Below are 24808 nucleotides of genomic sequence, written 5' to 3'. Positions count from 1 at the left end.
TCATGCTGTGCAAAATGTTCAAGACTTATCTCAAAGGGTCTGCTTCGATGTGGTACAAATCCCTGAAACCTCGGTTCATCGGGTCTTACGAGCAGTTGAAGAGGAAGTTCTTAAAGTACTACTCACACCTATGCCGAAAGGCGAAGGATACTGAAGCCTTAGTCCACTGTCGACAAAGGGCGAATGAAGAGTTGGGAGATTATCTCGCTCGCTTCAAGGAAGAAGCGGGGATGGTCACTAACCTAGACAAAATCAAAGCAATGGGCTTCCTAACGGCGGGGCTAGACCCCTATAAAGGTAAAAAGCTTCGCTCATCTCTTTACGATTTTCCCCCAAAATCCCTGAATGATATATATGTAAGAGGCGAGAATATTCGCCGAAAAATGGAAAGTATTGGGGGGTATAAAGACTCAAGAAGGGATGACCGATCAAAACGAGCCGACAGATATGAGGGCTCAAGATCAGGATCTGACCGGAGGGATAGCAGAAAGGAAGGAAGGAAAGAAACAGATCATGGGGCCGAACGACGTCGAGATAAGGATTCGGCCGTGTTCACTCCCTTGAATGCGCCGATCTCCAAGATTCTCCATTAGATAAAGGGCAAGCCAGGGTTTGTTCGCCACACCAAGATGAAGGTCCCGAACCACAAGAAAAACCCCGATAAGTACTGCGACTATCACAGAGACAAGGGGCATAACACCGATGAATGCTATCACCTCAAGAAGCTCATTGAGCGCATGATCAAAGACAGCGAGCTTAATCAGTTCATCCGAGATCTGAGAGATAGATTGGGGCCGAAGGAGAACCAAGAGGAGGAAGTAGAGGCCGATGAGCCAGAGCGAAGGGACAGGATAAGGGGAGAAGTAAAAACTATATCTGGGGGAAGCATCCTGGATAAGGATAGCAAGACAGCAAAGAAGAAGTATGCCCGACAGGTGCACAATCTGTACCAGTTCGGACAGGCAAAGCCCCACATGCCCATGACCTTCAGCACTGAAGATTACGAGGATGTCATTCGCCCGCACAAGGACCCTCTAATCATCAATCCCATCATCGGGCAGAACAAAATATGGAAAGTAATGGTGGATACATGCAGCTCGGCCAATATACTGTTCCACAAAACCTACTGCAAGATGAACTTGGCAGGAGAGCAACTAGAGCCCTGTAACGAGGCTCCCCTTTACACCATCGGAGGACATCCTATTCAGTTCGAAGGAACGATTACTCTTCCAGTCCTCCTGGGCAAGTTGCCGTATACCGTCGAAAAGCTGGTGAAGTTCTATGTGGTTCGGATTGAAAGCCCGTACAATGCAATATTTGGCAGACCCTTCTTATCAATCTTTGAAGCAGTGGAATCTATACCCCACCTCAAACTCAAGTTCCCCACTGAAAAAGGGGTAGGAGAAATGAGGGGTGATCAGAAAACCGCCCGAATCATAATGCTCGAAGACCTTGAGAAGGATCAGGAATACGAAGGACCGGATGGAACCGGGAAGAGGAAGCGGGCAGAATCCGAACCTAGCGGAAGCCGGGAAATATTGAACATCGAGCTGGAAAAATTTGGGGCCGATCTCTCGAGCCCAATTGTCGAACCCGCAGCAGAGACCGAAGAAGTGGAATTGTATGCGGGCCATTCGGGAAAGATGGTCCGAATTGGAAAAAACATGGGGCGGATCTGAAGGCAAAGGTAATAGCTGTCATCCGGCAATACCATATGTGTTCTCCTGGGGGCCCGAAGATATGCCCGGATTGGATCCCAAGACCGCACACACTGCTTGAATGTGCAGCCTGAGGCCAAGCCGGTAAAGCAGAAGAAGAGGACATTTGTAGTCGAACGAAAGAAGGTAATAGAAGCCGAAGTGGAAAAATTGTTAGAAGCCAAATTTATCGAGGAGATCGAGTATCCTGACTGGCTAGCCAATGTGGTGGTCGTGAAGAAGTCGAATGGGAAATGGAGGATGTGCATGGATTATACGGATCTCAATAAGGCATGTCTGAAGGATCATTACCATTTGCCTAACATCGATCAACTGATAGACGCAACGGCAGGATATGAGGTACTTCATTTTTTGGACGCTTTTTCTGGTTATCATCAAATTGCTATGAATGATAGGGATGTGCCCAAGACAGCGTTCATAACTCCGAAGGGGACTTATGCTTATATTAAAATGCCCTTCGGACTGAAGAACGCTGGAGCCACATTCCAGCGAATGGTGAACAAGGTCTTTAAAGAGCAGATCGGGAGGAATATGGAAGCATACGTGGATGATATGATAGTAAAATCACTATTCCGAGATCATGCCGAGGACTTAAAGGAATGCTTCGAAACTCTCCGAAAGAACAACATGAGGATCAATCCGAACAAATGTACCTTCGGAGTCTCTAGTGGAAAGTTTCTCGGGTACATGGTCAGCGCCCGGGGAATAGAGGCGAACCCGGAGAAGATCGAAGCAGTTATCAATATGGAACCTCCCAAATGCATCAGAGATATACAGAAATTGACAGGCCGGCTCGCCGCCCTTCGGCGTTTCATTTCCCGGTCAGCCAAGAAAGTACTTCCCGGTCAGCCAAGAAAGTACTTCCCTTCTTCGTCGTGCTCAAAGGGTCAAAGAATTTTGAGTGGGGGCCCGAATGCCAAAAGACGTTCGAAGAAGTAAAAGAATATTTGACGAAGGCACCACTCTTGATGAGGCCCGATCCGAAGGAAACTCTTCAGCTTTATCTAGATGTGTCCGACAGAACTCTGGGGGCCGTCCTTGTGAAAAATTATGAAGGTAATCAACATCCCATGTTCTACGTGTCCCATGTCCTCAAGGATGCGGAGACAAGGTACCCCAACACCGAGAAATTCACATATGGGTTGGTTATGGCCTCCCGAAAATTGCGATATTATTTCCAAGGCCGAACGGTCCAGGTTGTCACCAGCCAGCCTCTGAAGAAGATTTTAACTAGGCCCGAAGCCTCTGGAAGAGTCATAGCATGGTCCATCGAACTCGGGGAATTCGATCTCGATTACGTTCCCCGAACAGCAATTAAAGCCCAGGCTTTGGCCGACTTCATGGTTGAATGCACATTCTCGGGCCCGAAGGATCTTTCACCTGATGAACAACTAATTCGGATCCCAGGAAAGTGGAAGCTTTTTGTAGATGGGTCGGTAGCTGGAAAAAAGTGTCGGTCCAGCTTGATCCTCTCCAGCCCTGAAAGATTTGAGATATGCCAAGCCATAAGGTTCAACTTCCCTTTGACAAATAACGAGGCCGAATATGAGGCCCTCCTCGCAGGAATGAAGCTGGCCCGAAGCCTTGAGGCGAAACACCTAAGGGCCTTCAGCGACTCCATGTTGGTCGTGAAACACTTCACGGGGGAGTATGAACAAAGGGATCCCCGAATGAAAGCCTATGCTGCCAAGGTACGTGATGCTTCTTTATCATTTGAAACCTTTGAACTAATTCAAATTGGCAGAGAGAACAATTCTAGGGCAGATGCCCTTTCCAGGCTAGCTTCGGCCGAGACACAGAACTTAACTGGTTCTATTTACCTCACCGAAGCCAAGACGCCTTCGATCGAAAAGAAAGAATGTCTAGAAATTCACTAGGGGAGCGACTGGATGACCCCCCTCAGGAACTTTTTGGAAAAAGGCATTCTACCACCCGGCCGAAAGGATGCGCTGAAAATTAAATACAGAGCATCGAACTACACTATAATCAATGGGTGGATGTATCGCCGATCAGTCAGTCAACCCCTTCTGCGCTGTTTGAATAACGAAGAACAGCAACAGGCTTTGGAGGCAGTGCACGAAGGAATTTGCGGCGAGCACCTGGATGGTCGGTCGCTCGCCTTTAAAATTCTCCGGCAGGGATTCTTCTGGCCCACTCTGAGGGCAGACGCCATCGACTATGCAAAAAGATGTGTGAAATGCCATATGTTCGCCACTGTCCCGAAACAGCCCCAGAAGAAATGACCTCTGTACTAAGCCCTATTCCATTCGCTGTATGGGCCGTGGACCTAGTTGGCATACTGCCCACTAGCACGAAGCAAGCGAAGTACTGCATAATCGCCATCGACTACATGACAAAATGGGTCGAAGCCCGTCCTCTGTCAACCATAACCGAAGAAGCCGCTAAAAAGTTCTTCCTGGAACAGGTCATTCTCCGGTTTGGCATTCCGAAAACCTGCATCTCAGATAATGGAACTCAGTTTGTTGGAAACAAATTCTGCAAGTTTCTGCACCATTTCGGAATTGAACAGAAATTTAGCTCAGTCGCCCACCCGCAAGGAAATGGGGCAATTGAGGCGGAGAACAAAGTGATATTCCGGGGAAATAAAAAGAGGTTGGGCGAGGCAAAAGGAAGATGGGCGGAAGAACTCCCTTGGATCTTATGGGCCTACCGAACCACCCCCCGGACATCAACGGGAGAAACTCCTTTTAGAATAGCCTATGGCACCGAGGCCCTAGTTCCTGTTGAAGTAGGCTTGGAATCATACCGAACTGGGACCTACAATGTGGAAACTAATAGCTTCGGGTTAAAGGCGAATGTAGACTTACTGGAGGAAGAAAGAGAAGCCGCACATCAAAGGAACATGAGGTATTTACTGCAAGCGGCACAACACTATGACTCCAATGTGAAGAAAAGGTCCTTCAGAGTAGGAGACCTAGTCCTAAGGGAGTTGGCCGCATCTATGCCGGCCAAACAAGAAAAGCTCCAGCCTAACTGGGAAGGGCCCTACAAGGTGATCGAAGTCGTTCGTCTTGGAACCTATAAGCTCGAAACATTGTCAGGCGAATCAATCAAAAACACTTGGCATGCTAGTCGCCTTCGAAAATTTTATCAGTAAGAAATTTCTTAAAAGTTTGTATTTGAATTATATGTGAAGAATGTAAACAATTTGACTAAATAAAGATGTATTTCCTGTCAAATTTCTTTATTTATACGTGCTGCGGCCGCCCGAGTATTATCTGAGGGCGATCCCGAAAAAGATAAACCCTTCAGTTGCCGCCCTTGTCTAATTTGTTAATTGAACGACATAAGGGGCAATCACCCAAAACTCGAACATCTTTCACTACACTATTGTGACAATTTGAAATTGATAAACACGAATTAAGGGCCTCAAGGGGCAATCCTGGAATAACGCCTATCATTCATCTTAACTTAACCATTAGTTATTAGTAAGGCCTAAGGAACCCCTGTCCCGGGGCGATCAAAAGAAGAACATGGTCCTTCGGCCTCAATCAGGTAAAATTAAATCCAAAACCAGGTTTAGGGGCGATCCCGGAGAAGACCTCCACTTGGACGAACGAACCATGACCTGCTGATCTAGGGGCAATCGCTGAAAAATCATCACCCTAGTTCCTTCGCCTGAATTCAGTAAAAGGATTAACAGCCCGAACTCGCCTTCGACCTTTAACCCTTGGGGCCGTAGGGGGTAGTAAGGCAGCAATTCATTAAGATCGTTAAGGTGAATGAATAAGCCAAATATACGATTCATTTTATTCAAATTATTAAAATTGTTGAGGCAGAAAGCCGAAGACACAATTTATTAAGATCGTTAAGGAGAATGAATAAGCCGAAGGTACGACTCATTTTATTCATATTAAAATTGTTAAGGCGAAAGAAGTCAAAGATACAATTCATTATTAAAATTGTGAAGGCGAAAGAAGCCAAAAATATAATTCATTGTTAAAGATTGTTAAGGCGAACGAAGCCAAAGATACAATTCGTTTTCGTTAAGGCGTCAATAACGCTGAAGAGACGATTCATTTTAATTGTTAAGGCGGATGAAGCCAAAGATACAACAATTAAATGCAGTTGGACAATGCTGATGAAAAACAAAAGATGCATTAAAATATAAAACCCCGAAGGCTAGTTAAATTATAAAAGCCCGAAGGCAAGAGTACCAATTACAAATACCAATTACAAAGAGTACCGATTACAAAAAATAGAAATATAAGAAGACAAACGAAGAATATCGCTGCAAGAGTTGGGTACGACCATGGAAACACCAACGGCAAACTTCGCAACAAGATCATCTTCCGTCATGTCAAGCACCTCAGTGTTGGAGGTTTAGGCTTGAGGGTCTTCATCCGAGAGCTCTTCGTCTTCGCCGAAGGAGACAGGAGGGACTTCGACTGCTAGCCGGCCGATAGGATCCTCCAGGCTATCGTCCAGCAACTGCTTATAATCCCAGTTCAAGCCATGGGCCTTCTTCAAGACATAATCAGCGCCGAAGTGGAAGCAGCGCTCCTCCGTCCGGTCCAGCTGCTTCTGCTTCTTCCGAAGCTCCTTTCGGGACCTCTTCAGCTGGACGTTCCGATGGGGGATCCTCCGGTTCGCCCTCTCCAGTTCAATCTCCATCCGAGATCTGTCCTCCTTTAGCGCAGCGGCTTCGACCTCTTTCTGGGCTTTCACCCTTACAAGTTCCTCCTCGGCCGCCGCGGCCCTCCTCTCCAACTCCTTCACCTCGGCCATCCGAGTCTCCATGTCCTTAACCTTATCCTCCACGGCTGCGGCCCAAGGAGCAGCCTGCAAAAGGACGACAAAAATATTACTAAAAGGTGCCGAAAGGAAAAAGATGGAAGAAAAATAGAAAGATTAAAAAACGTACCAAGGATAGGAAGGACAGAAGCTCCGTGCAGGCCTCGGTAGCAGAGGCCGAAGCAAAGGTCGGAAGATCGACCGGGAGCTGAAGGCCATGGCATAGGTCCGAAGCCACCTCCTTCGTGGATTGCCGGGCTGGATACACAGTATGATCGGACGTGAGCACACCCCACCCCGGGAGATAAGAGCGCACAATCCCCTCCTTGTTCTGGGTCCTCTTGGAAGGGTTCCCCTCTCCCATGTACTCCAGATCGTCCCCCTCCTCGGCCTCAGAAGACGCATGAGATTAGCGGGGCGACGGAGCTCTCTCGGTCTGAGCCCTCTCGCCTGTGCCCTCGGAAGGGTCTGGAGTAACCCTCCGGTCGGAGGCCTTCTTCGCCGCATCCTCGGCCGCCCTTTTCTCGGCCGCCCTGGCCTTTTTCCTCTCGATCAAAGCCTCCCTTGAAGACACTGAAATATGAAGGGGAAACAAGTCAGTCCAAGCATATATAATTGAATGCATAACTAGGAAAAGCAAATATATAAGTGCTAGGACAAAACTAAAGAAAAAACAAAGGAAGAAGTTCTGTTACCCCCACCCCACAAGCTGAAGAGCCGGTCCTTGTCCCGAAACTCTCCGGGACCCAGCTTCTTCACATTGACGTCCACCAACGCCATGTAATTTTCCTTCTCCTCCAAGGTCAAGCTCGGCATGAGAAGCAGCGTGGGATTCACATCTCGCCAAACCGACATGGCCGCCAACCTTGGACCACTCACATAACACCAATGAGTGTGAGTGGATTTATTGTTCGAATTGGTCGCCGTCCAATCAGGTCGCCCTGCTCGACATGCGATGATGTAAAAACCAGAACTCTTCGGATTCTTCCAAAAATCATAATGGTACCAGAATAGGCGAGTGTTGGGTGCGATCCCATCGTGAAGACACCTGTTCTGAAAATAGTTAATATGGATGAACCCGTTCGGGTCCATTTGTCCGAGGGCGATGCCCATCTGGAAGAAAAGGTGTTTGATCAGCTTCAACGATGGCACCCTCAAGCCACACTTGAAGGCCGCCTCCGAAACCCCTACGGCGCAGCCTCCGTATCCATCCGGCACCCCGGGAGTGTCGTAGATCCTTTCACCCTCCCTCGGCGCGTACAGCCAACAAAGCCCTCGAGGGACAGAGTAATCATCATACATCTGAACTACACGTCCTTTCGTCAGTTCGGATCTATTATTGGTTGCGGGATAGTCAGCAGTCGAACCATATAGGGCCCGTCCCGTCCGCTCGGGGCGAATGGAAGACGTTCCCACCAAGCAATCCGACAAGGGGTCCCAAGAATCTGGGGGACGGTTTGCTCGGTCCATGTCCCTGTATCAGGAACAGAGAGGCATTAGTCCATATACTCGGATTAGCAGACATAAAAGAAAAAATAAAAACCCGAGTACACGTCCCAGGATCGAATGAACCAGAACCCCGGAGGCGGTTTCCGAAGGCTGCTCCTGAGGCAAGCCCTCCCGAAGGATGTTCTTGCCTACAGAACCTTTCGCAAACATCTCTTCAGACCACATGTTTACGCCCTGGGTCGGCTCCCGAAAGACGTTCTAAAACCAAGAAATCCCGAAGAAAGTTTTTGGTCAGAAAATGCCTCGCATGCCATCTTTAAACCCGTGGGGCCCCCTCAAAGTGGAAAAACCCGGAGAAACTTCTATTACCTACCCAAAAACCCCAAACAAATAGAATGGCACACATACAAAACCCAGAAAAACCCCATGAACCCAGAACAAAACCACAAAGTCCACATGCAAACATCCTAAAACACAGAAAAACTGGCATGCAAATTCAAAACTGGAAAACAAGAAAAGGGACTTACTTATTTGGAGATGTTCTTGGATTGAAATGGGATGATTTGGGAAGACGGAGTTGTTGTTGCCCGTGATTGGAAGATTCACCGCAATTTGTCACTGTGTATGGAGGAGCTAAAGTGATAAAAAGAAAATGAAATGCACAAATGAGCTTATATAGGCGCCTAAAATAAATTCAGAAAAGCGACGATTGGGGGTTTTTGAAATGGACGTCCCAGATCGAAACGGTTGACATTCAACGGCTGAGATTGAGTCATGGAACGACGTGCCAACAGCTGTTACATTAATCCACTGCAAGTCCCCACAAGCTTGCCACGTGTACGACCGAAGATCGAGGCAGAATTGAAGCGATCGCCCTAGGGTTTCTTCGCCCCAATATGGGCCGAGACTGGTGTCCGTCGGCCGGCCCGAAGGCCCAGCCGAAGGACAGGGACATGTTGGTTATAGGCTCAACCAGGCCCACTGAACGAAGGCTCAATAAGCGGTTAAGGTACTAGGCCGAAGGACGTCCAGGCCCGATAAACAGAGGCCCACGAAAGTCCAGGCCGAGGCCCAATACTTACAGACCGTTGGACAGAGCAAGGGACATAACGCCCCCATTTCACTCCCTCCTTAATGATTGGTAACGGCTGACACTTAAAGCAGAATCGGGTATAAAAACCCTAAGAAGAGTAAGACAAAATGGACATATTCTCTCGTAAACACTCTGCTTTTCTTGTATTATTACCCTATTCTTACAACCAGATTCTGATTCTCACACTGGAGGTGAATCGGGGGTCCAAATCCTCACATTCTCTTCACTTTCAGGTACGGCCGAAGCCACCTTCAATCCAGTCGAAGCCTGTTCAAGGGACCGAAAGGATCTGGGCGTAACACCAGGTTAACTGAAAATCAACTTTGAAGATTAAGACCAAGTGATCATGTTACCCGTTGCTCCTTTGCAAACAATCTTATGTCACACAAAATAACTAATATTATGGCGATATGAAATGTTACACTGTCACGACAACAGCATCCCCATCTTATATCAACTCAGCAGTTAAGACGACTTCACAATTTCTAAAACAAAAAAGAATATCTCAAGCCAGAACACCTTAAATGTCAACTCCTATCCCACCAATTGGGCTGCTTGCTACCCACATTTGAAATAGGAAAGTCCTATTTCAAAAAACCCTAACAAGACCTTATACTCTTCAACACTATCACTCAATCAACACTATCATTCAATCGTACGATACGTTTCGCTACGATTGACAATAATAAATATAATCAATACCAATATTTATACCAATAACAAATATTTAACTTAAATAAATGATAGCGAGAGGGCCCAAAATACGTTTCGTTACAACCGACACAACAAATATAATCAATACTAATACTCATACCAATAACAAATATTTAAATTAAATAAATGGGAGTGGGAGGACTCGAACCGAGTCTCCCTAAACCGAGTTCTGATACCATGTTAGATAATCAAAACTTTAAAGTGTTAAATAAATGCCTACAAAGGCCCAAACGGGATCTTGTAAGCCTTCTTTTACCATTTTTAAGATTTTAGAACGATTGGTTACTTAAGAACTTACAATTTATTTCTGAAAAAGAATAAAAAAACCTTTTAAAGGAGTGACTATGGGAGATGAACAAGTCTTAAAAGTAAATATATGTTATTTCTGAAATTAAATATGTAACCAAGACATTGGGAATTTTAAAAGAAGATAACAAGAGGGGGAAGGATGAAGGCTAGAGATGCTAAATTTTTCAATTACTAAAAAGTATTGTCAGAAGAAATAAGAGGAAAGAACACACTTATAACGATCCTCGCCAGATCCAAGAAATTGACTAATCTAACACAAAACATTATTCTTTCAAATATATCTCAAGCTAATATAAGCAAGGTAGGTGGTTATTATAAGTCAACACGATTATTACATTTGCTTCAGAAAGTTAATCATATAACCTTGTGAAAGTCCAAAACCTCATTTCATTATAATTTGATCTTAAGTCACCACATACAAGTCTACCTTCAGCATCCAATTTAAGACGATTGTATTACGGATGTCAAGACAATGATCATCTTAAAGTTTTTTCCTGGTGGTGCTCAAGGTTCCGCAGCACTATCTTTGCAAATATCTTAGATTGAACGGGAGCCGTTGCTGCCACCGCTGCAGCTCGCACAGCTGCTCTTGCACGAGTATTGTTCAAAAGGCTAGCATGGTGCAGCGCATGTTGATTACCCGGAAAAGTGAACTACAAATAAGAAAGTACAGCAATGGAGAATAATACAGTATTGTTAGTAAAGTTATGGTTTCCATCATAAACCAAAAGAATTTATTTTGATAATGGGTAGAGAATGAGATTTACCTGCAGCAAAGCAAATGCAGCACAAGTTTTTAGTTCATTAGAAGAATTTCTTAGCATAACAGTCAACCGTTCAATTTCAGAGCCACTGAGATATACAAAATGGAAACATTAGACAGTGAAGATGCAGAACAATAAACATAATGGGTTAAAATTATCAGGAAGATTACAGAGCAATTAATCTAACTAATTGTTTATCAGTAGTATCTTAACATAAAACAGGGATCATATCTATCAAACGTTTATTTAGAAGATAGAAGAGCATTTTTGTTACGATTTAACGAAGTCAAAGCTTAGAAACTTTTTTAAAGATTCCATTTCTAGTGCTCGGAAGAACTTATCAAAAGCTGAAAATTATTTTTTTATAAATCATGCACAAAAATTTACTACAATTAGATTAGTCTCACTACAGCAGCTATATTACAGTCGAAAAAATAACCAATTTACCTAATACTCGGTTTTTGGTGCCCAATATACCGTTTTGGAAAACGGAGGCTGCTTTTACCCCATGTATACACTTCCAAGTTATTTGTATCTTCATCATATCATTTTATATATAGGAAGATGCTCCATTCTCAGATCTACTCCTGGAATCTGCCACCAAAAGCGCGTAGTTTTCCGATTTGATCCTTTCTTCTCCAATCTATTACCGGACGACTACCGATTTATACTCTCTTCTCCAATTTTTCAAGGCATGCACATTTTTTAATCTACCCACCAACATCATTTTGACCCACTCTACTACCGCCACCGCACTCACTAACATCTTTGAATTCTAGTAATATCTCAGATCTGAAATATATGGTGATCTGCGTTTAAAATTCTAGTAATTTGGTTGAAATTTTGGTAATTCTGTTTTAATATTAGTGATTCTGGTGTAGGTGGTATTCAAATTTTGGTGATTCTGTGCCGGTTTTGGTGGTGGTGGGTGGTGGTGGTTAGTACAAGTATAATTGTCATAGGGGTTAGCTAGAGATAGTAAATTGGTGAACAGACTCAAAAAAGAAAAGCAAAGTCGGTAGTGTGCAAATGTTTTAGAAATCAATTTTCATATAGAACTCAAGTAGAAATTCTTTGTTTTACGTATACACAATGGTTGATTAAATTTATAAATTGTTGTAATCTAAGTGTACCTATTAGCTACTATCATAAATTAGGGAAACAATGACAGATAAAAATTAAGGAAACAAGAATAGCACTAAACATTAAATCCACGATGAAAGTTAAAATTAACAACACTATCTCGAGAGGAAAGAGAGAGAGGACCTGCATCTCAGATGACCTGCTTCTAAAATATGAGCAGACTCCGCAACTTGAGTCAACAATGCAGGAGATGAAGATGTAGCCACGGAAGAAAGTAATCGTGGGTCAGAATATGCAAAAATAAAGTCATCAATGGACTTCATAGCCAAGAACCTAAATGCATCTATTCTAATTTTCAAATCGTCTACTGAAGAAGCTCTAGCCCGACAAAATTCATCCATTCTGTACAAAACACAGAAACTACTTAAAAAGTGCAAGACAGAACATCTGGTCATACAAAAGCATAATTATCTATGAATGCTCAACATTCATCGAGAATAGAAACATGTAAACTCTATCTTACAGGTCCTAGACCCGCCATAGTAGAAAATTTATCCATGTGTCCTATTTCCTTTGTAGTTTAGACATATAGAGGCTAGACATAAATGTAAAGAATATATATAAGAAAAAGTATGTCATCACTCGTGGTAAAGGAGCTGCTTTTTTAGAATTAAGAGATGAATCTATCAACATAGTTATCGAGTTCACAATTACCCAGTAAACTGATTTATTTCAGATCTAACACTGAGCTATGGTTAAACATAACACAATTGTAATATATACATAGCAAGTAATTTTTTCTGAAACAAGCTAAGTGAAAGATTTTGTATTTCCATTACTAAGCTCTCAAATGCAGACATGTTTAATTGTGCTACTTTAAGAAGTGTTTCGATGTAACTACATGAATACACACGAATCTGATGATTGTCTAGAAGGCCAATAAACTCGATACTAGAAATTTGCAGATTAGTACAATAAAAAGGTTTTCTGAATGTTATATAACAAGAGTAATTTCAAATTTTAATATAATGTAAAGGTTGCTGACTTCAATATCAATATCAATATCTATTTACTAGTAATTTCATCGGCAAACGCGAGTCAGGATTAAAATAGTACCTTTCTGCATCATTAATTATGACAAAGGAATTTGGTGTAATATAAAGTTAAAATTATGTCATGAGCATATATCAAGGAACCCTTGGGACAATACAGTAAACGCATCATCATAGATAAAACATACCTTTCATCATAGATATATGTAAGTGTCAATGCAGACACAAATTGCACTACCTTTGACATAGATAACGTACAACAAATTGCCACAAACCCTAGCCCCCCAGAATGCGCTATTTGGATAGCATTAATAGGACGAAAAGAAAGAGCCCAAAGAGCTTCGGCTGCACTCTCGTGGACATCCTGAAGAAAATTAAAGGAAAAAGAACACATTTACAATTTTAGATCACTATTAGGAAAAATGATACTCCCTTGTAAAAAATGCCAAGTAGATTCATTAATAAAACCAATTAGACCAAACAGAGATCTCAGGATAAACTGATTCCAAAGAGTTCCAACTTCCACCTTTTAATGCTATAAATATCACACAGCACTTCCTTAGTAGCGCATACTACGGAAAGCCATTCAAGATGCTAACAAGGGCCAGGAGTAAGCATTATACACAAAATCAATGTGTATGTCCCTTAATCATGTTTATACAAAAATAAAAAGATAGAAGATACTGCCTAGGAGCAAAATCCACTTTTAATTTTACTTCCTGGGTACTATCTGGTTTGTTTAATTATCTATCAGATTAGTCCCGCAGAACATCTGATAAATATCTCTTTTAGGTTATGTTGGTTCACATAGTTCTGTCCTATTTTGAGCATCCTTCGCATCTTCAGCGATACGCACCAATCTTGAGAAGAGATGCAATGGCAAATGTAAGGATTATGATATATAAACGTGGAACCAAAAACAAGAACTACAATTTTTTTCATTCATACTGCAGGAACGATTAACCACTAAAACCACCTCGCAGCCTACAGGGAGCTTGTTTTTTTCTGATTTGTCTAACAATGTGGCGCCGAGAACCACTAAACTCTAGGAACTTGAAAGGCAAAGAGATTTGACTATTCCTGAAGTTCAAAAGTTATCATCAATTCTATTATCATGACCTTTGTTGGCTTAAAACTTAATTTTTGATTTGCAAATATTTATTATTTAGGTGCTAAGTTTTTGTTTGTAATGCTATAATTTTTGGACTTTAACCGATTTCTTGAAAGCAGATTTACAAACCCATGAATGTATCCAGAGTCTTGACATGTCTAAGACAAGGGGTGAGTATCTTATGAGAGAAAATAAAAAAACAGCCACATATAAATAATTTTTAATGGAAATTTCGCACATACATGTGAGAAAGACCTATCACTAATCACTTAACTTATCATCAAGTTCAGAAACTTACTTTAGCCACGGATTGAGCCAACTTAAGGAGTGAAGAAATTCCGCCCCGAGCTCCAATAAGAATACTAAATACAAGGCCACAAGATAGCATAAGTTAAAATCAGTAGTGACAGATAAATATATATGTACATACACATATATAGATAGATCGAGAGAAAGGGGAGAAATTAATAAATGTGTAATTGTGTCCAAAACTCAAATTGAACAAATGAAGAACGATAAGCTTAATGAGTCAAGTATATTAAAGAGTTTAACTAATAATCTGGGGGCAGTGACACTATGCTCGTGTTCAGATGGATGGAAACCAAAAGTCAAATATATGTAGGGTTTCACTAGTAAGCTGTTTGTAACTTCAAATCATACAATTCTACCAGTAGTTATCTTTGCCATACACCTAGAGGAAATTGAAATTTTAAATATCCGACTTCGGTGAAAAACCATATTCTTATATAATGCTTGCATATGTAGTATAGATAAGACATGTCATTTTTAAAAGATATGACATAGCTTTAATCCCTTCAAGCCGATATACTCACCCAACTTCAATTTTCAAGTCACCGATTATATTATAAGCAACTGGGATATTTTAGTATATTACTATTTACTAGTAAATATTTGTAATTTCAATTAGAAAAAAAATTATAATTTCATAAATGTAGCTATGTAAGCGTTAAATTCTGCATGTAAATAACAATATATTAGCATTCGAGTAAAAATCATCATATACAAACAAATGGATGATAAATATTGTACCATGCTTTCAGATTTCTGCCTTCACCATGATATGTGATGAGAATTTGCCACAAAGCAAAATCGTTTTTTTAACAATAAAGGAAGAGAGTAAATAAGACTTATCGGTATCTGATCCTCCCCATCAAGATGCGATAGTGATAAATTAGTGAAAAGTTGGAAAGTCAAACACAGGTAAAATTAGTCAATGCTAAATTAAAAGTTTCTATAAATTCCTCACCTAAGATATATAGTAGATTTTTCTTAGATCCTTTATTTCATGATTAAACAGTGAGTTGCCTAGATCTAGCAAGTTGCAGGGAAAATTGCAGTAGCATTTAGGTGGAATATGATAATGTTCCAGTCAGCACCCTCTGTCTCTAATAGAAGAAATAAGTTTTAAACCGAAGACAGCACTTTGTACATGATAGCAATCCAATATAATTACTCTGAAAATAGTCTCCAATTCGTGCTATGGGGAAAGAATTTCTTTCATATTAAATTCCTCTAGATAATTAAGTGGATTACTTTAGCAGCGGTGGCTTGGTGCTGCTACTTTAAATGAACATTTGACGACGCTGTAAATTTTACCATTTATATTTTATACAGAAATAACATAGGAAGCTAACATGACAAAGTTATAATAAAAACAAACATGCCAGAAGTAACACTTTTTGTAAATAAGAGGGAGATCGTTATACTTAATCTAATCTTCAGGTGGATGTGTGCATTAGTATCACAATACACAAGTTAATATCAATGTAAACAAGTAATTCTAAGCAAAATATGTTGTAATGAGTCTGTTTTGTTTAGGCTAGCTGACCGATTATAATGTATTTTCATCAAAAATGTTAATTTTAGCAGGGCATGGTGCATTTACTGAAGAAAGGGAGCTTTAAAAGCATTTAAAACTGCAAAATGAAATTATACAGGAAAGTGATTACATTATAAATTTAACATTTAACATATACATAAATAATTCTGCGTGTACCTATGGGCTTCAGAAACAGTAAATTTCCTGAGTGCACGAGCAACCATCTCCTGAAGATCATGAGCTTCATGAAGGGCACTTGCGCATAAATGAGCAAGAAAAGCCTAAATATTAAGAGATAATTGTAATAATTGGGAAAAATACATTTGATAAGGAACAAAGAACAGTTACTTTAAGAAATAAAATCTTACATATTACATTTTAAAAAGGAAAGTGCAGCACGCATCAACTTAGCACGTATTGATAGATTGTTTTTACTGTTAAAGATTCTAGTAGCAATAGTGCACTTAAGTACATACGCACATGTATACGTTTGCAGTGGAAACCAACACAAGCGGACTTAATTGAATTCGCCCTACAACATGCGGATAGATTTACTTCCAGAAAAACAGGAAGCACTCAACATTGTCGCTGTCGTATGCAGCACGGCTGTACTTTCATACACTCTTATTCAATATCAAACTTTTGCCTATTTAGTGTTTGATCCTGAATTTCTGCACTGTCAAATTGTAGTTTGTCGCCTTTTTTAGCTATTGTAGGTTTTAGTCCTTTTAATTCATTCGAATGGTTCGAAAATTTAGAACAGGTATATACTTAGCAAGAATAAGTAGTTAGCGGAAAATGTAGATTCCAATCAAATGAACTACATCTCATGTGTAGCAAATACTTCGCGACTCTCTAAACAATATGGGTGCTAATGAGGTTTCATCTTCTTCAATTATTATCAGCTATAACAATGGCAATAGTTTGAGCATTTAACTCATCTTAGCAGAGAACCAGGTCATTATGTAATGGAAGTCAATACTATACCTAACAAAGCTCAATTGACAGATAGCAAAATGTTAATACTCTTCTACACAGTCAAGCGATGAATCCTTTCTATGCTCAAGTCAGTTTGCAGTAGTTTGGTCTCTTTCCCTGAATTTGCTAATTTCGTGATTCACACCATTTTATTTAGCTTCAGTTATTATAGTTTTTCATTTGAAAATTGCCTGATTTATCTCTTAACTATAGATTTCAATAATCTGCAGACATTATGGATGATTTCTCCCAGAGACTTGGACAGCACAGCTTTTCTAAAGAAAGTCCTCAGTTATTTTTATCACACGTATTGTTCGTAAAATTTAACCATACATACTCGATATATCTTATTACCCCAAGATAACACTTTTGATTAATTGACATCTCATTTTCGCACATTTATAGCTTTCCACCATTCATCTGTCTACATATCTAATTATAGTTTGAAACTCAGGTCACAATGTCCTTTTGAGAAAATGTAGCAAAAAGAATTCGTGAAAAGATCAATCTTAAAAAAAAAATCGATACAAATCAGTCCTCAAGGATAACAAATCATACCAGCGCTTCAACACCACCAGCTGCTGCAATTGCTTCTCGATTTCTGGCATAAAAGCATAAATTGGACACTGCAACAACCGCTTCTTTTCTGTTAAGGAAAATTTTAACTTAGAATAATTGGAAAAGGTACCAAGGAGAAGCAAAACCTTGCTAATGAGAGCCATGCAGGAAAGATGAGTGATAATCAAAGTCAACAGTTGATGGCTTATCGACATTTCTACATCACTTGTCCATTTATTTTACTTTTTTATATAAACCAGAATTCCATTTATTTTATTTATACATATATATTTATATATATATATATCAGAATTCAGAAGAGTCTACACTAATTATGTTGTTTACAACCATTGGAATTAATTTGTTTTCACTTCTTTATTATAGTAATTTTTCGTTAATACCCTGAAAAATAGAATGTAACTAATGCATGAAGCTTGATGCTTCCTAAAATCACAGAAAATATTAGCATTGTTTGCTTTTATCAACAATGATAGTTGAAAGTGTGATATAAGATTCTTCGGCATGATACTTAACAATGAGTATTAGGGAACTCAGTGCATTGAAAGGAAAATTAATAAAGCATGTACAAAGTAGCAAATACTTGCAAGAGTTATAGTCAGATTAGATTGTAAACTTTTATGAACTCAAGAAGATACTGTTATGATAGACTATGGTTCTTCTAAAATCCTGATGTGGTCAGAAAAATGGAAAGACTTGATACCGCAATGTAGCACTCGAAAAGGAAGAATAAAATAATTACACACAAAACCGAATAACCATCTGGAAGCCAATGTAAATGTTGGATCAGCCTCCTCAAACATGAGTGTGATAATTCTATATACCAAAATGTGAGATACTCGTGCATTAATTATGGTAACGACTTTTTCATGTTAGATTAGTTCATACTTTCCTATTTTTCCTCTTCCGTCAATGCTTTTGTTACCTATAACATGATTAGGCAGCTATTTGAAATCCACGTACCTAGCATGCTTGTTTTGGCTTCAAAAACATGGTTAGAACTATCAACTGTAAGTGAACAAAATGTGACAATTTGCATGCTTTATCCCCGTCAATTACACAAATATGCACATCTCGTAAGAGAACTGGCGGATGAAAAAACTTTATACAACTGCAGAGCAGTCAAAACAAAAACATATGTTTTAAATTCAAACTTATGCATCTGCCACCTGACTCCATTACAAGGAGAAAGAAGAAGTTGCACAAGAGCTTCAACAGCTCCAATCTCATCTCCAACAGCAGTATTACAAAAATTTCTATCTCCATGTGAAGCTAAATTGGCTATCGCCCGAGCAACCTAACAAACAATAAACATAGGAAACCAAGAAATGAATTGATAGCAAAGCTAAGCATATATGACTAATTGCATATAAAAAGAAATATCTTTGCATTGCATATAAAGATTAGTTCCACAGGATTGCCGTAATACCAGGTATGTTCTTCGGAGATAAGAGATCATATGAATTATTCCTATCTTAATAATACCTGTTTTTGAATGTATCTGGACCTTCGAGCAAGCCTTAACAAGGCAGTAAGACCGCCTACTTCCACAATCAACATGCTACACCTATTATTAGCAGCCAAGTTTGCCAGTGTTCCAGCTGCACAGTTCTGCAAACAAAATATTAAGTATAAACAGATTTACCCTTCCACACTAAAGAGGTCATAATTAATATTGATCTATTTGTGACATAAAAGATAAATCTTCCTATTTTAGCTGTAATCCCTTATGCATAACAAAGAAAATACATACAAGAACTCCATCAGCAACTCCATTTGCATGAGTAGTCCATTTTGAGATTACATCAACTAACACGTGTACCAGACCAGCGTAGGCATCCTGAAACAAGTATTCACTTCATCAATGGAGTTCAGCAAACATGATGTGATGATAATGAAAACAGCATTTTAAGCAACCTTGTCCATTTCCCCGGCAGAAAGGTTCCACAGACATCCAGCAGCTCTCTCGGCAATCCATCTGTTCGCGGATCTTGCCAAATCAACTAGAATCTCTATTCCTCCAACTTCTTCCACAACTTTTCTAACCCCGGGATTAAGTAACAAATTCTTAATTGCCTAAACAGCACAAAATATTGCAAATTAACCAATATTCTGACAAGAGAGAAACATGTTGGCCATATATCTATCTAGATGTCAACTTAAACTGTTTTCCTAACACAACCTACTTAAATGAGTAGTCGAATAGGGACTAAAGGTCCAATATGTTTTTGTTAGTAAACCATACACAAATCAATCAGAAAAACCATGTAAGAACTTCAAAAGAAACATAATTGATAGACCTAAATTACCATGGCTGCTTTACACTGAAGCCCCTCCCTCCAAGATTTTGTAAGGTTTAAAAGAAGTACTATGCCGCCTTTCTGAGAAACCACTTTAGCAAGTGCAGAATCAATGCTAGCAGTTTCATTATTTACAACTGCAAAAGTTGCAAGGGCATCAACAGCCCTCTCTTGCACCTCTTCCTGTGAGCTTTGTGCAAAACTCAGCAACAATGCCACACCTTGGCTGAGCCAAAAACTATTTAAACCTGTCTGATGCCTTACAGCAAACCGGAAAAGAGAATATGAGAGGACCCATTCCAACCAAATTATAATCTCATTTAGGCCCTGCTCTTTAATTTTCAAATTCCTCCAGCTGGAGAAAACATTCCTCTCTTCTATTTTCGTTTCGGCAAAGAGAGAACATACCCCTCTAAATATGTTGGTGGAAAGAGTAATTAGCAGTCCGCCTTTAATATTCTTATGGTTAACCAAACTAGGATTGTTATCAATAGCCGGGCAATTCAATGCGCATAAGATCAGTAAGTTCTTCGAGGTCAAAAGAAATCTAGTCAAAGCATCAGGAGCGATATCAGTTCGTGAAACATCCAGACATTTCAAATGGGGTAACGTATTCAAGTACTCCGAAGCCAAAAGCCAATTTATGTTTAAAGATCCAGCAACAGAGAGAAATTGGAGTGACAGCACATCTCCTAAAGTCTTCATGTCGATATTAAGACAGTCGACAAAACTAATTTCAGTCAACTTTGGGCAATTTCTAGCCAACGCTTCAATAGCAACACCATTAACGTTTCTTATTCCAGAGAGTCGAAGTATTTTCAGTTTGGAACAGCACGCAGCAACTTCTTTTATAGCATCACTAGTGATCCTTTCAAAGGTATCCGGTCCAAGCTGAAGAATCTCAAGCGCTTTGTGATTAGATGCAATCAGAATTAATGTATCATCACTCATGTCGCTGCAATATTCTCCGTTAATTTCCTTCAAATCCCTAGCTCGGAGATATAATAATGCATTGGCAGATTCAATCCCACAAAATTGTACCTTCCTCAAACCAGTGCATCGCGAGGCAAGCCGATTTGCTGCATTCATATTAAATTTGTGCATCCGAAGATCTAACGAATGCCACAAATTTTGAGATCTTCCCAAAAGCCGCCAACTCGAACAGGTTTCAGAGAAATTTGCCCGATCTTGGTAATTCAGGCGTGAAAAAAACCCAATCACCACGTCATCGGGCAGATCAACCATTTCATTTCCAGTCCTCAACACATTTTTGCAAACTCTTTGATTCATATCTACGTGTCAACAAAACCCGAAATATATAAAAATCTAGAAATCAAAAACTTTCAAATTTTGTTCATAAAGTGAGTGTCGGCAAAGTACAAACCCAAATACAACAATTATTCACACCAAAGAAACTCAATTAAGCATTGTCTTGAAAATTAAAAATTATTTGCATCCAATATCTATATATAATAAGTATGTATAAAACAACACTACAAAAACAATAGCAAGAGATATATTAAACACAATCAAAAATTCTAGCTAAGCATAAAACCCCTACATCTATCGATAAAAAGTCAATGAAAAAACAATTGAACCAATACAAACATTTATATTCAAATGGTACCCGGAATAAAAATATAATCGAGAATGCAAAAAGAAATCTAGGTACCTTAACCAGCAGTATAGAGTTCTCAATCAGTTGTTCCAAGTCTCAAAAGCACAGCTCTAATGGAATTCTGGTCAGAATAAAAATATATCTATATGGTGTATCAATACTAACCGCTGTAAACTTAGAAAATTGATGGGGCCCTAAATTGACTTTTAAGTACCACCTACATAAAATACAGTATCTACAAAATCGTTTTTTTCAGATAATAAATTTTAAAAGAGATGTATAGTGTGTGGGGCCTATATATATTATACTAGCGGCATACTGAGTACAAAGGTATTCAGAATAATCGGTTAAAAATATATAAAAAGTGCATGGGTGACTACAAAACTTTTACAAAAAAAGATTGATGTGATATCGGAGATACTGGAGTCGCATTTCAAAATCAAGAGAAATCTTTATTAATTTACGCAAAGCTAGATATTTTAAAGATTTGAATATATTGTTTTTAAGAATCAAAAGTACTTAATTTTAGGTTACAATAGAGAGAGTTTTAAAACAGATTTACTATCCTTTTAAGAGAATAATGAACCTTAGATTCATCTCAGTTTCCAGAGGAGGTGCAGTGGAATTCACTTAATTCTACAATGAAAATCTGAACACTTTATTTATACATAAAAACATACACGTAAATATATACTTGCACAGTTCGGTACAATTCAAAATGTACACAGATATGACACATTCATATTCATACACAGCGCAAAACATTATGTTCCACAGCAAAAAACGGCGTTTGTTAAAAGTCTTAGAGTGACTCTCTGAATCCAATTGACTGAAATGTCTAGTATTGTTTTAATGCAAAATACAATGTTCTGATGTAAAAACACTGATATTCCAACGTGTTATCTCAGCTGTATTTCTATTGCAGAACTATGAGTGAGTCTTGGTGCTATCAGATTCCTGATTCTTTATTTATTTATTATAATTTTCGACAAAGTAACTAAATTGTAATAACAACAATATTGATGACTTAAACATGCATCAATTGTATTTTTTAATAGTTCTTTATGTTACGTAATTGTGTAAGAATAGTAATATAAAAAACTGAATAATAGATGAAAATACTCATGGCTTTCTGTAGTGAACACAAAAAAAAACTACAAAAAAACCACACTTATAAGTTGTGATGAAATGGAGGGAGTGTAGGTTTTACAGACACACTACTCATGACTATTTAGAGTACTAATACTCTAAGCTGAAAAATAAGACAACCTATTGTAAATCTAAATATGAACATTGTTTCTATGCACTTACATCATTTTATTTGAACTTTTACAAAAGTTAGAGATGTCATTTACATTTTTATTATATCATAATTATACAACAAAACAGTGTGACAATTATGGGGTACAGTTTCACTAATTTGTCATTAGGCATAACACTAAAAGATATTAGATTTTAGGAGAATCTTCTACAAGATATATAAAAATATGAACAAGATAAACCAACCTTCGTTGCGATTGCTCCCTCTTTATGGTGCCGTTGATTGGAGGCCTCTCACTTTCATCCCTCTTTTATTCTTCTTCACTTTCTTTTTTCCTTCTTTCTTCCATCTCACCTCCACCCTCACTGTGATTTCACTTCCCTAAGCGATGCCAAGGGTTGGTTGTATAATATATCTTACATATTTAAAAGCTTTCCCCACATTGTGAAGCTTGTGTATTGGATCCATATTTTGATCAGCTTATTCATCGAATGAATATAATTTGACTTCATTATTCTTCAAACATCGTCATTTCCTTTTGAGTCTTAAAAGCACCTGATGATCGAGTCGAAGTCTTAAAGATTGCAAAGAGTGTATTGAGGACATCGATAGAGATAATGGGGATACAATTCCACCCCGGCTGAAGACTAACGAAATTAATTGCATAAAGGAGGATGTATGGAAAGAAGACATCATAGGAACCCATAGATGTCGTGAAAACAATCGGGATGTCTAAGTCTTGAATATCTTAAACCTAAATTAATAAGTTGAGTTCGAGTTGCTCAAAAGTGTGCACAATACATCTACTACAAGCATGTATGAAATGAACACACAATATGTGTGCTGGGTTTGAAAGATGCATACCTTAATTAACCAGGATTGAGAAGATTGGTTATACACATCTGCTTCCATGTTGCTTTCAATGGAGAAATCAATATATTTACAGTTTAGACCTTTCTCCAACACTGTGCGTGCTATGATGAAGATTCAAGACCTGAGTACATGTACAGCTCCTTCAATTAATTTATTCCCATGTTTGGCTAATCATAAACTGGAGTAGACAAGTACTTTCTTTTTTAAGAAAACTCGACCTAATGATGTGTACGAGAAAACAAGTATTGAATTTAGAGGAAAACCTTATTTTGGTTTAAAAATTAATTTAATTTCTTCGGTTTTCACAAATTTAAATAATTCTTTTTTTCCTAAAATAGTAATCCATTAATCCTTATTATATAATATGTATTTGGGGAGATGTTATCCAAACTCTTGTTAGTTATATTTTATGTACTACCAATTTAATACATACTTTTAGATTTTTAAACAAATTGACCATATCTGTGCATCTAAAAAAAAAAAATATTTTATAACAAACTACAAATAGGTATTCTAAATTAAATAGAATATCCTGCACTTTCAATGATCGAAGTTAAAAATAAATAAGTATCCTAAACTGGATAGAATAATAATGTAAATTATTAATTATTTCTTTTCTTCAAAATCTAGATAATATTTTTTGAATAAATTTTTAAATTATCACTAAATTAAACATTAATTTGTGAGCTTCGAATGGGTTGTACAGTCGTCAAAATATAATTTATAGAACTCAAGATAGAGTTGAAATAAAATTAAATGAAACTCGATAATTTTTTTTGTACATTTAAGCTTTAATTTGATTTTTTTTCACTATTTAAAATTAATAAAACATTTGTGCATTGCACACCGAAATATTAAAATTTGGTAGTCGGTTTGTCGGTATTATATTTGGGTTTATATAGTATTTGGGTTTATATAATACATTGTATTATGTTATTCATGATAATTTTTTCAAAATGTTAATAAAGATGATTTGTTTGTCGGTGTAATGACATTGAAATAAGACAAAATAATATAAACTATTTTGCTTGACGAAAATAAAATTAAACTATTGGTCAGGGTTAAAATAAATTTAAATTCAAACAAGGTATAATCAGTTAAATTTAGCCCGTGTAATGCATTTCGGGCTAAAACAAAATAATTACTTATATTGATTCCGTTAAAAAATTAAACTAAATATAATTAGTTGGTTTGGTAATGCACACAAAGGGGGTGAATGTGTGTTTCTTGATTTTTCTTTTTGGAATTTGTAAATTGCTTTCAAGTAAATCAAGCTTATAGTGTTTTAGGTTTGGAACTGAACAGTCTGTATGA

General features: G+C 38.6%; 3 protein-coding genes across 6 annotated transcripts; 2 read left to right on the top strand and 1 right to left on the bottom strand.

Moving 5' to 3' along the window:
- The first annotated feature begins 629 nt into the window (after window positions 1–629).
- On the top strand, window positions 630–2657 carry LOC141660225 (uncharacterized). The gene is made up of 2 exons (XM_074467190.1): window positions 630–1621; window positions 1739–2657. The coding sequence occupies exons 1-2, from the start codon at window positions 630–632 to the stop codon at window positions 2655–2657; spliced, it is 1911 nt and encodes a 636-aa protein (XP_074323291.1).
- Window positions 2658–2686: 29 nt separating this feature from the next.
- Window positions 2687–3595, top strand: LOC141660224 (uncharacterized). The gene has a single exon (XM_074467189.1). The coding sequence runs from the start codon at window positions 2687–2689 to the stop codon at window positions 3593–3595; it is 909 nt and encodes a 302-aa protein (XP_074323290.1).
- A 6590-nt stretch (window positions 3596–10185) lies between these two features.
- LOC141724211 (protein ARABIDILLO 1-like) lies at window positions 10186–23706 on the bottom strand. 4 transcript variants are annotated; one of them, XR_012576545.1, is made up of 15 exons: window positions 23486–23706; window positions 22867–23176; window positions 19752–21034; window positions 19360–19518; window positions 19196–19282; window positions 18928–19053; window positions 18612–18739; window positions 17425–17512; window positions 16066–16169; window positions 14347–14410; window positions 13126–13301; window positions 12069–12287; window positions 11250–11594; window positions 10806–10890; window positions 10643–10691 (listed from the first exon to the last, which is right to left on the bottom strand). XR_012576545.1 is itself a non-coding variant. In XM_074526254.1 (14 exons), the coding sequence occupies exons 3-14, from the start codon at window positions 21030–21032 to the stop codon at window positions 10515–10517; spliced, it is 2694 nt and encodes an 897-aa protein (XP_074382355.1). In that variant the 5' UTR covers window positions 21033–21034; window positions 22867–23176; window positions 23486–23706; the 3' UTR covers window positions 10186–10514. The 4 variants fall into 4 exon arrangements, 3 of the variants coding, with proteins under 3 accessions (XP_074382355.1, XP_074382358.1, XP_074382356.1); XM_074526254.1 differs by lacking the exon at window positions 11250–11594 and having other exon boundaries at window positions 10186–10691; XM_074526257.1 differs by lacking the exons at window positions 11250–11594; window positions 19752–21034; window positions 22867–23176 and having other exon boundaries at window positions 10186–10691.
- Between the last annotated feature and the right edge of the window lie 1102 nt (window positions 23707–24808).

This window comes from Apium graveolens, chromosome 5, assembly GCF_009905375.1.
Source record: "Apium graveolens cultivar Ventura chromosome 5, ASM990537v1, whole genome shotgun sequence".
In the NCBI taxonomy this organism is placed as follows: Eukaryota; Viridiplantae; Streptophyta; class Magnoliopsida; order Apiales; family Apiaceae; genus Apium; species Apium graveolens.
This window is presented reverse-complemented; position numbering and strand designations above follow the sequence as displayed.